A 16,085-nucleotide genomic window follows, 5' to 3' on the forward strand; every position below is an offset into this window, starting at 1 on the left:
GTCTAGGGAAGTCCCTAAGTCTATGTTCTTTATTACTTGCCTAAATGTTTGGGATTTGCATTTTGTCTGCTAGAGTTTCAGTTTCTTTGCTTTCTCTCAAAGGGTTGAGTGCTCTATGTAAGTGTAAATTTCATAGCTCTTTCCCTCCTTTCTATAATTTACATACTTTTAGAGAATAGCTTTTTAAAAAATCAGTTATTTAGAATTTTTACATTTTTTATTTTTTTTAAAGATTGTTACTTCAAATATATCCTAAACTGATATAAATCTTTCACCATGAAAATTATGATAGTCAGAATCCAGTTCATAAGCTGTCCAAGGTTATTTTTGAGTTAAGAGAATGTGAGTAATTTTCAGAGAAAAGGAGCTAAACAGTTGACAAATCACAAGGAAGAAATGGAAGATTAGTTATCATAAAGAAAAAAAAAAAACAGAAAATAAAAGCTTTTTTTTTCAAATGTGATGCCCATACTTGTGTATCAAATGGTAAATGACTCTAGTTACAATGATATCTTTCTTCAGCGACATTGGCCATGGTGTTGAGTGAGAGTAAATAGATCCGACTTGATTTGCAACAACTGGCATTTGATTCAGTTCAAGGGAATCGTTGTGATATGGCTACATAAAAAGACTTCAGAATAAGTATGTCTGGATATTCAAAGGTATAAAACATATTTCCATGCTTGAAATGTGATCAGGTTATTATTTAAGAGGAACAGTCAGATATCTTTATAAAATAATTCAATGCATACATGCAAGTACAAGATATTATGGATAGAACAATAAATTCAGCCCTACTCTAAACAAACTTTCTGTATAATCATTAAAATAAAATATAATTATTTTATCCTTCTCATTTGAGAAAGACTGTTAACAAAAATTCAAATATGTAAATAAGATAAAAGAAGTAATAATATAGAATTTTGTAATACTGCTGCTCAGTCCCTCAGTCATGTCCAGCTCTTTGCAACCCTTTTGACTATAGCCAGCCAGGCTCCTCTGTCCATGGGATTCTCTAGGCAAGAATACTGGAGTGGGTTGTCATTTCCTCCTCCAAGGGATCTCCCTGATCCAGGGATCAAACCCATATCTCCTGTGTCTCCTGCATTGCAGGTGGATTCTTTACCTGTTGAGCCATCAGGGAAGCTCCCCAGTTTTTTTAAGGAAGCAACAAATATTTTCTAGAGGGTTTTGGCAAGGCTTCATGGGAAGACCATGAGCAAAGGTATGATCACATAATTTACTCACTTAGCCAGGTATTACTGTTCATATTTTTAATACTGAAAAAAACTTTCACTACATGCTTGCTATCTAAGTTCTTAAGTGTAGAACCCATATTTAATCAATATTTGCCTAAACTTAATTTTCTTTTCACTAGAGGAAGCTGCTTTAAGGTTCCTGCAGAATAAATAAAAAACCAGGTTTAAAGCCTTGGGGGAAGAGGAGAGTTGACATTTAGTTATGTAAGGCCATACACAGGCAGAAAACCATGTGTAACTATTAAAAAATGACTAAAAAAAAATCCCCATAATGAGGAGAGCTCAAGCTACATTGAAGAAAATAAAAATGTATAACAGCTATGATCTCAATACTATGTAGATTATGGTATATTCCTTTATCATTAGAGACCTATTTTCCACTTATTACATGTCTCGAGATGGAATTTAAAGGCAGACGGACTGTGCCTTTATTAATTTAATAATTTGATAATGTGTTTATCTTGTCATCAGACATTTCAAATAAACAAGGGAATCTATCTTAACTGATATATGACTTAATTCTGCTGAGAGGAAACTAAGAATGAAGAGGAGGATTAGGAAAAAAAAAAAAAAACTAGCAGGAAATTAGAACTACTATTTAACAAAGTTTGAAAGTTTGAGAGAAATATATAGGGATTCCCAAGGAAACAATGTAATTGTGATGTTGATGAAGCAATTACATTCTAAGTGTTGTGTGTGGCCTAAGTTCTCTGTAAGATGTTTATGGAAATAAATTGAACTGAATTTATTTTCATTTAGTTATCTGCAACCAGACGTAATTTTTAAAAGGCAAAAAAAATAAGAGAATAGTGAAAATATTTTGATCTATTTTTAGTAATTTAACAAAATAATATTTCCTACCTGGACTTGAGCCATTACGTCTACATTTTATTGCTTAAAGAATGAAATGTAATACTTTTAACATAACTCTGTGTCATCAAGTACTTTTGTATAAAATGTGTTTGAGAATTAGGACAGGGTCAAAGTTAGCTTTTCCATTAACTGTGAGAAAGTTATTAGGCAAATTAAAAGAAACAACTTTAAGGGAAATGCTTACCCAATGAAGAGAACAAAACTTCGAGACATTTCTGAAAACTCATTTACAAAAAAGTAATAAAATTGTTCTCTGTCAAGTGGTTTGTGCAGATTAAGTTAATGCATTAATTTTTGATTTCCATTCAATTATTAAAACAAATTTCTTAGCAACAGTCACCATGCATACTAGGAACTACAGATTTGTATCATCTAGATCATAAATACCTTTTTCATTTGAATATCATCTTCTCACTTAATAAGTATAAGATTAGTCAAACACACAGTATCTGAAGGTTTTACTCATTTAAACTGGTGAGCTGGGCCAAGCTAGATATTTCATATTATAATGTTGTGATTAGTTGCAATTAAGATATCAATCTACCCTTAGACTGGATGTGGCTGTAGTAAAGTAAACTACTGATGGCTTACACTGGGATGGTGTTTTCCAGAAACTGATCAAAGGCATTTTAGAACTGGGTCATGTCTTCTCTGAAAATATCCAGGAAATGTAGGAATGTTTTCATTGTCAGTTCACTGATGATCAGTTCTTACCAATATCCCCTAAGTGTTATACTGGGCAAAATATCACAATAGAAAATGGTCATTGTCTCAAGTTTATCATTCAGTCAGGCATAGAGATTAGCCAGTCACACTAAGATAGGACCTTAGGAAAATGCCAGGACCTAGTATTAAGAGTTTGACCAGTTCCAGGAGGATGCTGAAGATATTTCACTAAGTAGAAAATATTAAGAAGGCAGTAAGCTTTCTGAAGCTTTCCTGATGGCTCAGTTGGTAAAGTATCTGCCTGCAATGCAGGAGACTCAGGTTTGATCCCTGGGGTGAGAAGATCCCCTGGAGAAGGGAATGGCAACCATTCCAGTATGCCTTCCTGGGAAATCCCATGGACAGAAGAGCCTGGAGGGCTACAGTCCATGGTGTTCCAAGAGCCAGCCAGACATTTCTTAGCAACTAACCCACCATCAAGCTTTCTGAGAGGAAAACATAGAAACAAAAAGGGTACCAACTTCACAAGATGATGGAGATAAAAACTAGATGCCAGAAAATAGTGAATGAGGACCAAGCAAAAGCACTATTGTAAGAAATAAAGCCTGACACTGTTCCAGTGGTTTGTGCTTCTAGGGTTTGTAGTTCAAGAAGTTGTTTTTTTTTTTTTTTTTTCTTTTTGCTGCAATGGGTCTTAGTTGTGGCACACAGGATCTAACTCTAGTTGCCTGATGAGAGATCCAATTGGAATCCTCTGAATCGGGAGGGTGAAATCTTAACCACTGGATTTCAAGGGAAGACCCTCAGATGTTTTAAAATTGAAGGATATATATGTTACAATTTGGTGCTACAACAAAGCATACCATTATGTGTTAGGAAGAAGGATTTTGTTCTAAAATGAAAAATAATACAAAATAATGGATAATGTGGAAAGAGAGTGGGAGGAAAGGATACATACACACACATGTACATGCATGTAAACATCCCACATGTGTGATTCTATAACTGGATACATATATCTTATTTCATTTCATCTGTACCACACTTTCCCTTACATGGCTAGATCGGTATTATTTTCCAAATTTTATAAGAGACAAGGAGAACAGATAGTAGGGAGAAAGATTCCTAATACAGTTGCACAAGGTAAGTGAAGGAACTGGTATATCTCCCTAGTTATCTCTCCAAAAAGTTCATGTTCTTCATTCTATACGTATTTCTTTGCCTCTCAGTGGCGGCTAAATTTATGGAATACAAACTTTATCTCAGTGTTAGACTGAACTAACTAAATAAATGGAATTTGCCTGTTCATTTTCCAATATATTGAACTTTGGTTTGATATATATACATATATGTATATATGTGTATGTATCAACAGAGATAGGCATATATTTTATGGATGCATTATTTAAGTTCTTGAATTTTTAAACTCATTACCAGAAAAAGTTAAAACTACAGTTAAAAATGACCTGTGAGGATTCCCTGGTGGCACAGTGGTAAAGAATCTACCTGCCAGTGTAGGAGACATGGGTTTGATTCCTGCTCTGGGAAGATCCTACATGCAACAATACAACTAAGTCTGTGGGCTACAATTGTTGAATGTGTGCTCTAGAGCCCATAAACGCTGAGCTCATGCTCTGCAACCAGGGAAGCCACCAAACGGAGAAGAGAAGCCCGTGCACCATATCTAGAGAGTAGTTCCAACTCTCCCCAGCTAGAGAAAAGCCCATGCAGCAACAGAGACCCAGAAGAGCCAAAACAAACAAATAAAATATTTGTAAAAATTATATTTAAAAAATGACCTGTGAGTCTATAGTGATTCACTGTACACATATTCTGTCTAAATCAGCTTTATAAATTGTAAGTGTTAACTAGAAGTAAGCTGATCAGTTTTTCCATTTTTTTTCTGGGACCAAGGACACTCAGTACTAGTACTGAGTAAGTCCTCACTCAGCAAACCTGAAGTAGTGGATTGTCCTAAGTAAGACATTTCCTTGAAGTAGAAATATTTAACTATTCTATAGGTAGTAGGATCTGTGCATTAACTCCAGGTAAGGTTTAAGTTGTAGATGCTATGTGCAGATAACACCTCAGATCCTTGGCAACACAGAGATAAAGGGGCCACAAGTAATTTAGAGGGCCTTGAGTAAGAGAGACAAACACAGGCACAAAATGTGTATAATCTGTCTTATGTTTTCCAAAATCTGCAAAACAATTGAATGTTAAGGACTGCAAAGAAGGACCTATTCATTGCATAGTTCTACAATGGTTTAAATACAGAAGAGCTCTAAATAATATCATGCAGTTTAACTGGAGTAAATGAGAAAAGAAGAAAGGAATTCCTGAAACTAATGGAGATTCTACTTAAGGAATGGCAGCATAAGAAGTTCTTCCAGTGAATCAAGCATAAATGGTTAAAATTATTTGTTAAAGCTTACTAAAAACCATTTGCTCTCTTTGGAAGATTTACTAAAAGCATATAGAAAATGATGAAACATTTACTCAAGAAGATCGACTAAAACTTTAGAACAGCAAGAGGCTATGGAACTTGACCCAGGACCTGCGCTCTCACTTCTACACTCATCTGCCAGTTAAGCCACATAGAGAATTCTCTTTGGACCCTGGACAGAATGGTTGAGAAAAGATGGCTCCTCTGTCCTCAGCTTTCAATCATGGGATATATCATCTTGCTGGGAGGGGCAGGATGCCAGTGTTTCCAATCTACACCTCTGAGTTCTCAGGAGTGAAATTCCTAGTTGAGCCTTTGGCCGCTTGCTTCCTTCACTCAACCTCACTTACAGGGAGAAGTCCTCTCCCGGGTAGGCTGAAAGTTTGGAGTCTAGTCATCCTCACTTAATGTTGTTTGTTTCATTCCTGGAGAGTCGAAATGAGAATGAAATGAGAAGACCATCCTGCCTCCATCCAGGACCTGTAGAAGTTAGAGAATTTCCCAGGGTAAAAGAGTCTGTACGACTAGACAACTTTCAGTTCAGTTCAGTTCAGTTCAGTCGCTCAGTTGTGTCCAACTCTTTGCAAACACATGAATCGCAGCACTCCAGGCCTCCCTGTTCATCACCAACTCCTGGAGTTCACTCAAACTCATGTCCATCAAGTCAGTGATGCCATCCAGCCATCTCATCTTCTGTCGTCCCCTTCTTCTCCTGCCCCCATCCCTCCCAGCATCAGAGGCTTTTCCAATGAGTCAGCTCTTCGTATCAGGTGGCCAAAGTACTGGAGTTTCAGCTTTATCATCAGTCCTTCCAATGAACACCAGGACTGATCTCCTTTAGAATGGACCGGTTGGATTTCCTTGCAGTCCAAGGGACTCTAAAGAGTCTTCTCCAACACCACAGTTCAAAAGCATCAATTCTTTAGCTCTTCCCAAAATATTTGCTTCCCTTTATTTTCCAGCTTTAATAGACATAAGATTATAAAAGTACTAATTATAAAAATGTTTTACTAATTTTTTTTGTGATATCAATGTACTATAGATTGTTGTTGGTTAGTTTCTAAGTCATGTCTGACTCTCTTGTGACCCCATGGATGGTAACCTGCCAGGTTCCTCTGTCCATGAGATTTCCCAGGCAAGAATACTGGAGTGGGTTGCCATTTCCTTTTCCAGGGGATCTTCCAGACCCAGGGGTCAAACTTGTGTCTCCTCAATGACAGGTGGGTTCTTTACCACTGAGCCACCACCAGGAAAAAAAATATGTTAATATATATGTATATGTGTATGTGTATAGGGGCTTCCCTTGTGGCTCAGCTGATAAAGAATCCACCCAAAATATGGGAGACCTGAGTTCAATCCCTTGGTCAGGAAGATCCCCTGGAGAAGGAAATGGCAACCCATTCTAGTATTCTTGCCTGGAAAATCTAATGGATGGAGGAGCCTGGCAGGCTAGAGTCCAAGGGTCGCAAAGAATTGGACAGGACTGAGCGACTTCACTTTCACTTTTCATATATATAATAGCACATGGCTACAAAGGAATAAAATTTCTGTATTTTATTAGAATTAAGTTAGCATAAATTTCAATCTATGTTAAGCAGTATACAGTCAAACCTGAAGCAGATAAAAAGAAAATAACTAAAAATATAGCCTGGAAAATCCCTTGGATGGAGGAGCCTGGTGGGCTGCAGTCCATAGGGTCACTGGGAGTCGGACACGACCGAGCAACTTCACTTTCACTTTTCCCTTTCATGCATTGGAGAAGGAAATGGCAACCCACTCCAGTGTTCTTGCCTGGAGAATCCCAGGGATGGGGGAGCCTGGTGGGCTGCCATCTATGGGGTCGCACAGAGTCAGACTCGACTGAAGTGACTTAGCAGCAGCAGCAGAGTATAACATTATTATTTAATAAAAGAATTAATATTCCATTGGAATAATATGCACTCAATGCAAAAGGAAGTAGCAGAGGAGAAATCCAGAAACACCACACCTTCACAATCTTCAATCTATAGAAGTGAAGTTTCTAGGTAATTGGAGCTTACCCCAAGTAATGAATTAAATGGAAAAAAAAATCAGTTAATAACTTTAAAACATCTTAAAACTTACCACCTATCACACAACTTGCATATATGAAAATGATTGAATTGTTCTGTTTAAATTGGGAAATTGTATAGTATGTGAAGTGCTAGTTTTTCTGTCATGTCTGACTCTTTGTAACTCCATGGACTGCAGCCCACCAGGCTCTTCTGTTCATGAAATTCTCCAGGCAACAATGCTGGAATGGGATGCCATTCCCTTCTCCAATAGTATGTGGATAAAGCTATTATTTAAAATAGGGCTTAGGAAAAAAGGAAGCATATGTTTGAAAAGTGAGACTTTATTGTAGTGCTCAGAGCAAAATATGTTTGTTAAGATAAGAACAGAACGATCACAGGAAACAATAATTAAAAAATATATTCCATCCATGAAAAGTGTATGGGAATTCCATCCATTGTCTATGGATATTAGTAGTAGAAACTCAGCACTGCAAGTTATATTCAGGCTTAGATTCAGTCATGCTTAGATTTAATGCTCTACCATATCTGCACCAAACATGAATATTTTGACATCAATATTTGATTACTCTTGGTGCTTATGGTTTTCTGAAGAAACCCGTTATGACCTTGTGCAGCTCTGACATCAAGGTCTTCATTCTATTTATCCAAAATAATAATCTCTATAGATTCCATTTTCCTGTCCTAGCTCCATCACACTGAAATGACAAGTAAATCTGACACCCACTTCACATGAGTATCCTAGTCAAAGTAAAGGACACCAGCATGTTTCATGTCTTCTTTCCTTCAGCCTGCATGTGAATGTGTTCTAAATCATTTCAGTCGTGTTTCACTCTTTGCAACCCCAAGGACTGTAACCCACCAGTCTCCTCTGTCTATGGGATTCTCCAGGCAAGAATACTGGAGTGGGTTGCCATGCCCTCCTCTAGGGGATCTTCCAGGGCCCAGGGATTGAACCCACATCTCTTATGTCTCCTGCATTAGCAGGCAGATTCTTTACCACTAGCACCACCTGGGAAGCCCAGCCTGCATAGCCCTAGTTATTTCAACCACTCACAACCCATTGAATTAAATCTCTTCCCAGCTCTAGTGACTCTCTTTGTCTGTTGGAAAGATTCTGGTTTACGGGAAATGCTTACAGTCTTGTCCCCTTCAAATACATTCACCCTCTGCCTTAAAAGTGAATAACAGTTATCCCATACCCTAATTATACCCTTTGAATTGTCCATTAACTATAAGATCATGTTTTATCTCCTTAATATAATTTACATTATCCTCCTTGACCTAAGTAGCTTATCTTTTTTTCAGGTTATTATTCCTTTCAAATATTTTACTGAAATTCCTAACACCTTATAGTTTCCTACAAAATCACTGTCATTTTCCTACTGGTGTTGATGTTCCTAAAATACCTTTCCTCTTCCTTTGTCTGCCTCCTTCTTCTCATAAATAATTCCTTTATAGCCTTCTGAAAGTGAAAGGGGGCTTCCCTGGTGTCTCAGACTGTAAAGAATCTGCTTGCAATTCAGGAGACCTGGGTTCGATCACTGGGTCAGGAAGATCCCTTAGAGAAGGAAAGGGCTATCCAGTATTCTTGCTTGCAGAATTCCAAGGACAGAGGAACCTGGTGGGCTTGGTTTTGCAGTCTATGGTTTTGATGCTGCTGTTGCTCCTAAAATATCTTTCCTCCTCTTCTTACTTTGTGTGCCTCTCTCTTCTCATAAATAATTCCTTTATAGCCTTCTGCTGCTGCTGCTGCTACTCACTTCAGTCGTGTCCGACTCTGTGTGACCCCATAGATGGCAGCCCACCAGGCTCCCTGGGATTCTCCAGGCAAGAGTACTGGAGTGGGTTGCCATTTCCTTCTCCAATGCATGAAAGTGAAAAGTGAAAGTAAAGTCACTCAATCGTGTCTGACTCTTAGCGACCCCATGGACTGCAGCCTTCCAGGCTCCTCCATCCATGGGATTCTCCAGGCAGGAGTACCAGAGTGGGGTGCCATTGCCTTCTGCTTTTAGCCTTCTAATGCCAGTCAAACATCGTGTGCAGGAAGGTTTGCCTGAACCAATAGGCGTTGAACCAGGGATCTTCTTTGTACTCTTGTCTTTTTTGTCCTTCTATCAAACATAATAATCCTCTTTATATACATTCTTCCAACTAGACTCATTATTAGTGAGCATTATACTTTATAATTTCCTTTGTGCTTCAACCCTACTGCAATGTCTGCAGCATAGTGAGCACTCAGCAAATATTTAGTGAATTCTACCATTAAACACCAGCCACTGTTAGTCTACACCAGTAATTCTTCAGAAATGCTATGGTCACCAAGGAAGTTCAGTAACAATCTGCCTCAAATTAGGCATGTTACCAAATTGAATAAAGGTGCTAAAAATGGGTACTGTGAGAAGATGCTTTTTTGTTCTGAAAAGGGCATCTTGCAATAGAAAGAATGAAGCTCATTATATGCTGTACTCCCTGGTTTTTAAGTTCATTTCTAATTTTTGAGATTATTTCTATGAGACAGGATGCTACGCTGAACTCATAAAGCATCAGTGCATTTCAAAAATCAACAATGGAAATGTCAAAGGCAGATAAAAAGCTTGGTTCTTACTCTGATCCTATCAGTTACTAATGAATACTGACAAGTTATAAATCTCCACCTATAAAGACGAACTAGTTTTGACCTAGTTCTAAAATGTTATGCACACTGTCCGGATTTTAAATAACCTGTTTGTCAAGATTAAAACTTGCTATTTTGAAACACAAGCCTTAATTAACATTTCATGATGACCGGAGATTTAGAGGGGCTGACTACAATGATGTCATCTGTCTTCAGCCACTGTTTATAAGGACCTCACTTTGATTCTCCACTCACAAAAATGGTGATAAATATTTAGAACAATACCTGGCACATGGAAAGAGTTCAAAATGTCTGTCAATATGACGTTTGAAAATATATTTTTAAAATAATTTTACATATATCACTCTATATGTTCACTGCTACATAAAGATTTATACAAATGCATATTTTTAAAAAAATTCATATTCTTGGATTTCTTATTCCAACTGTTTCACATAAAGAAAGCAGATCATTTACTATCAAGGAGTTTGGCTAATAAAGAACATAAAGAGACAGTACAGCCAAGGTCACTTTTTTTAAGAAACTTGTTCTGATACTTAAGAGTAATAAAACAACCATGGTCATTTTTTGTGTGTTTGAGGAAAATATTTCTGTGCAATTATAGCACCTTCCAGTTTAAAATTTTCCCCTTAGTTTCCCTAACATGATTTTTTTTTTTTTCTGTCCTTGGAAACAAAGATGCTACCTCTGTACTGACCTGAGTTCTTTGTAGCTACTTCCAGATGCCTACCCCATCCCCAGCTCTTCTCACAGCCACGATTAAGGAATCTTTTACTGCTTGAAAAAGTTTTAATATTCAGCAGGTTAAGGAAACCCATGGTCAGCTTTAGAATTTTAGTCTCTGCTGAGCTTTCAAGGTGTCAAGACCCTAAAATAATATGAACAGCAGGAGTACTAAATCTTTCATTATTCCCAGTTTCCCCTTGAGCATACTGACTTTGCAATAAAGAAGCTGTCACTTACACTCTTCTTTATTGCAAGGTGGGTAATAGCTACAGGGAGAAAAATAAGGAACTGTGTCAAGTTAGCCTGACTGCCATTATGATAAATGTGTAATCATTGCACATTTGCATATCCTCTTTTTGTACACAGGTACCTCATAGATTGGAAGAGTGATGGGGACAGCTACTTTACAATAGATGCGACTGAAGGAACCATCGCCACTAATGAATTACTAGACAGAGAAAGCACCGCGCAGTATAATTTCTCCATAATTGCGAGTAAAGTTAGTAAGTATGGCATGGATGGAATCAATGTTATACTGCAGTTCTTTGAATTTCACACTCTTAAACGAGTCCCTGCTGAGCTGTTTTTCAGTTTTGGACTGACAGCTGAGTGGTCTCCTGGGGAAACTCAGAAACCTGCTCCTTTTCCTCATAGCCTAAGTCCAGAAAAATTGTGACAGCTGCCACTGCACTTTGTTTGCAGGATGGCAGGAATATCTAGCGGTGCTTTTCATGGTGTGAGCTCACTTCTTTCCACCTTGTAACCTTAAAAATCTGCCACAGTGCCAATGTCTTTCCACATTGCACCCCTGTATATATTATGCAGAGTTTCATAGGCCAGGCAGGAGGGAACCATCATCACATAAAATCACCTGTTCTGAAATAGCTTTTGAAGTTAAAGAGAGCATGATTTTATTTATTTATTTTTACTGTGTCATGTAGCATATGGGATCTCCATTCTAGGGATTGAACCGGTGCCCCCTGGATACACAGAGTCTTAAACACTGGCCCACCGAGTGAAGTCCTGAAGAGACCATTTATAAAGTTGCCCTTCTTTTCTCTCTTCTTTCGTTAACATATGTTTTTATGAACACCATTGTGGAATATACAGGACTTTTAAGTGCAATTCTTCAATGAGTCATTTGGAATCTATAAGATTGTTAGGCAATCCTTGTGTTGGCTTCTGCTTGGTCCAGAATCCTCTAGACTGAGAGTGATGGTAGGTCATGTGTGTTTGGCTGGACAGTGGAGGATATTACCAAGTAACAAGCTTCCTAAGGCAACAGATCAGGCTAGGAGTGAAGACATTGGCTATCAACATAGTTGTCTATAATGGAAGTGCATCATAACAGTTCTTCTGCATAAGGTCTATTGAAAGATTTGAGGAAATCCCAAGTATCTTGTATATTGCTTTCCTATTTCCTTTTGTGCATCTGGTACAATGTTCTGGCAGCTAATGTCACCTTTCAGTGCAGGGAGGAGCTAACCAAACATGTCTATTGAGAGGTTTTTGATCAGTCTCAACTCAGTGGGTATAGATAGGAAAGTAACAGTCACACTCAGTCACATTCAGTTGTGTCCGACTGTTTGAAACTTCATGGACTGTAGCCCACCAGGCTCTTCTGTCTACAGGATTTCCCAGGCAAGAATGCTAGAGTGGGCTGCTATTTTCTTTTCCAGGAGATCTTTCTGACCCAGGGATCAAACCTGGGTTGGCAGCCTGATTCTTTACGACTGAACCACTGGGGAAGCCCATTTTATATATTCTAGGGTGTATATGTTAATACCAAACTCCTAACTCATCCCTTCTCTGATTTTGCCCTTTGCTAACCATAAGTTTGTTTTCTAAGTCTGTGAGTTTATTTCTGTTTTGCAAATAAATTTGCTTGTATTATTTTCTTAGATTCCACATAAAAGTGATATCATATATTTATCTTTGGCTTTACTTCATTTAGCTTAATAATCTCTAGATCCATCCATGTTGCTGCAAATGTTATTATTTCACATAAATCTCTCTCATATACCCCTGGTTGATGAGAGAGCACTCCCCTTTTTGCCACTACTTCTAGGATTAAAGCGGACTGGCTAAGTGGAATGCCCAAATACTAACTCTCTTCATGTAATTTTTGAGTTATTTGGTGTTGACGTTCTGAGCATCCCATCTGCCCATGAACTTGTTATGAGCACCCAGTGGTAGACCCTACAGCTTCTTAATTTCAGGTCCAGGGCCCCTTGTGCCACAGATGGTTTTCTTGTGAGAGTTCACAGCATGGTTTCTCAATTCTAGCTTTCTATTTTGTCCACTCGATCTTGAGGAAACGCACACATCCCTGCCATGCTAAACATGCACACTGAAGGCTGCTCCTTTACTGTATGCTTTCTCTGTCCTGCTGTCTCCTTTCAAATCTGCCTTCCTTGCTCAGTTAGCCCCTCAGAGTGGATCATCCAGGCAGCTGCCTGAATAGACATGCTATCTGGAGAACGGAATGGAACGTTAGCCTTGCCCATTCTCTTTAAATGCTTTTCTGATTTAAAGTTTCCTTTCCTGCTATCAAATATCAAATTCCTTATGATTATACAGTGGAAGTGAGAAATATTTTTAAGGGACTAGATCTGATAGATAGAACGCCTGATGAACTATGGACTGAGGTTCGTGACATTGTACAGGAGACAGGGATCAAGACCATCCCCATGGAAAAGAAATGCAAAAAAGCAAAATGGCTGTCTGGGCAGGCCTTACAAATAGCTGTGAAAAGAAGAGAAGCAAAAAGCAAAGGAGAAAAGGAAAGATATAAGCATCTGAATGCAGAGTTCTAAAGAATAGCAAGAAGAGGTAAGAAAGCCTTCCTCAGCGATCAATGCAAAGAAATAGAGGAAAACAACAGAATGGGAAAGACTAGAGATATCTTCAAGAAAATTAGAGATACCAAGGGAACATTTCATTCAAAGACAGGCTCAACAAAGGACAGAAATGGTATAGACCTAACAGAATCAGAAGATATTAAGAAGAGGTGGCAAGAATACACAGAAGAACTATACAAAGAAGATCTTCATGACAAAGATAATCATGATGGTGTGATCATTCGCCTAGAGCCAGACATCCTGGAATGTGAAGTCAAGTGGGCCTTAGAAAGCATCACTACGAACAAAACTAGAGGAGGTGATGGAACTCCAGTTGAGCTATTTCAAATCCTGAAAGATGATGCTGTGAAAGTGCTGCACTCAATATGCCAGCAAATTTGGAAAACTCAGCAGTGGCCACAGGACTGGAAAGGTCAGTTTTCATTCCAATCCCAAAGAAAGGCAATGCCAAAGAATGCTCAAACTACTGCACAATTGCACTCATCTCTGCTGCTGCTGCTAAGTTGATTCAGTCGTATTCAACTCCGTGCGACCCCATAGATGGCCACCCACCACGCTCCCCCGTCCCTGGGATTCTCCAGGCAAGAGCACTGGAGTGGGTTGCCATTCCTTCTCCAGTGCATGCAAGTGAAAAGTGAAAGTGAAGTCGCACTCATTTCACAGGCTAGTAAAGTAATGTTCAAAATTCTCCAAGCCAGGCTTCAGCAATACCTGAACTGTGAACTTCTAGATGTTCAAGATGCTTTTAGAAAAGGCAGAGGAACCAGAGATCAAATTGCCAACATCTGCTGGATCATCAAAAAAGCAAGAGATTTCCAGAAAAACATCTACTTCCGCTTTATTGACTATGCCAACACCTTTGACTGTGTGGATCACAATAAACTGTGGAAAATTCTAAAAGAGATGGGAATACCAGACCACCTGACCTGCCTTTTGAGAAACCTATATGCAGGTCAGGAAGCAACAGTTAGAACTGGACATGGAACAACAGACTGGTTCCAAATAGGAAATGGAGTACATCAAGGCTGTATACTGTCACACTGCTTATTTAGCTTATATGCAGAGTACATCATGAGAAACGCTGGACTGGAAGAAGCACAAGCTGGAATCAAGATTGCCAGGAGAAATATCAATAACCTCAGATATGCAGATGACACCACCTTTATGGGAGAAAGTGAAGAGGAACTCAAAAGCCTCTTGATGAAAGTGAAAGAGGAGAGTGAAAAAGTTGGCTTAAAGCTCAACATTCAGAAAACGAAGATCATGGCATCTGGTCCCACCATTTCATGGGAAATATATGTGGAAACAGTGCCAGACTTTATTTTGGGGCGCTCCAAAATCATTGTAGATGGTGACTGAAGCCATGAAATTAAAAGATGCTTACTCCTTGGAAGAAAATTTATGACCAATCTAGATAGCGTATTGAAAAGCAGAGACATTACATTGCCAACAAAGGTCCATCTAGGCAAGGCTATGGTTTTTGCAGTGGTTATGTATGATGTGAGTGTTGGACTGTGAAGAAAGCAGAGTGCTGAAGAATTGATGCTTTTGAACTGTGGTGTTGGAGAAGACTCTTGAGAATCCCTTGGACTGCAAGGAGATCCAACCAGTCCATTCGAAAGGAGATCAGCCCTGGGTATTCTTTGGAAGGAATGATGCTACAGCTGAAACTCCAGTACTTTGGCCATCTCATGCAAAGAGTGGACTCATTGGAAAAGACTCTGATGCTGGGAGGGAATGGGGGCAGGAGGAGAAGGGGACGACAGAGTATGAGATGGCTGGATGGCATCACTGACTCAATGGACATGAGTCTGGGTGAACTCTGGGAGTTGGTGATGGACAGGGAGGCCTGGCATGCTCCCATTCATGGGGTTGCAAAGAGTCGGACGTGACTGAGCAACTGAACTGAAGTACCTGAACTTCCAGCCACATAGGTGCGTCTCTAGTGGCTCAGACATTAAAGAGTCTGCCCGCAATGAGGGAGATCCGGGTTTAACCCCTGGATCAGGAAGATCCCCTGAAGAAGGAAATGGCAACCCATTCCAGTACTCTTGCCTGGAAAATTCTATGGATGGAGGAGCCTGGTGGGCTACAGTCCATGGGGCCGTAAAATGTCGGACACACTGAGCGACTTCACTTTCCCTTTCCTGCTAGGTATCTTTCTTCCTTCCCATATCACCTGCTATTATTGTTACATATGTTATTCATCATCTTTTTCACACTTTCAATTATTTCAACTCTGAATTATTTCCTTTATCCATAATACTGATGGCAGTTTAACCATAATATAGTTAGGAAATAAACTTTAGTTTTCTTAGATCTTTGACAAGTAGAGTGAAAATGAGATATCTAAGTTATGGGGTAAAAGACATCTATGAACTACATTATATTCACTCTGATGATTTGGATGTATTAGGTGATAACTGACCAGAAGTAGCCTATTCAAAATATTTCTATTATTTAAGACATAGTGTTTATAATAAAATAGTTTTCATTAAAACTATTCTATGTCACCTAACCTTTCTGTTAATACACATGGAAAATGTGTATTTTTTTTTTAAGGCA

The 16,085-nt window shown here is 38.7% G+C and overlaps 1 protein-coding gene across 1 annotated transcript in view; it reads left to right on the plus strand.

Annotated features, from left to right (window-relative positions):
* The window catches only part of CDH12 (cadherin 12), a 490,487-nt gene that overhangs the window by 442,949 nt on the left and 31,453 nt on the right, over window positions 1-16,085 (plus strand). The window contains exon 8 of the mRNA XM_055554844.1: window positions 11,026-11,162. Coding sequence (XP_055410819.1) covers window positions 11,026-11,162 — 137 coding nt within the window. The remainder of the gene's footprint in view (window positions 1-11,025; window positions 11,163-16,085) is intronic.

This window comes from Bubalus kerabau, chromosome 18 (assembly GCF_029407905.1).
Source record: "Bubalus kerabau isolate K-KA32 ecotype Philippines breed swamp buffalo chromosome 18, PCC_UOA_SB_1v2, whole genome shotgun sequence".
Classification (NCBI taxonomy): domain Eukaryota; kingdom Metazoa; phylum Chordata; class Mammalia; order Artiodactyla; family Bovidae; genus Bubalus; species Bubalus kerabau.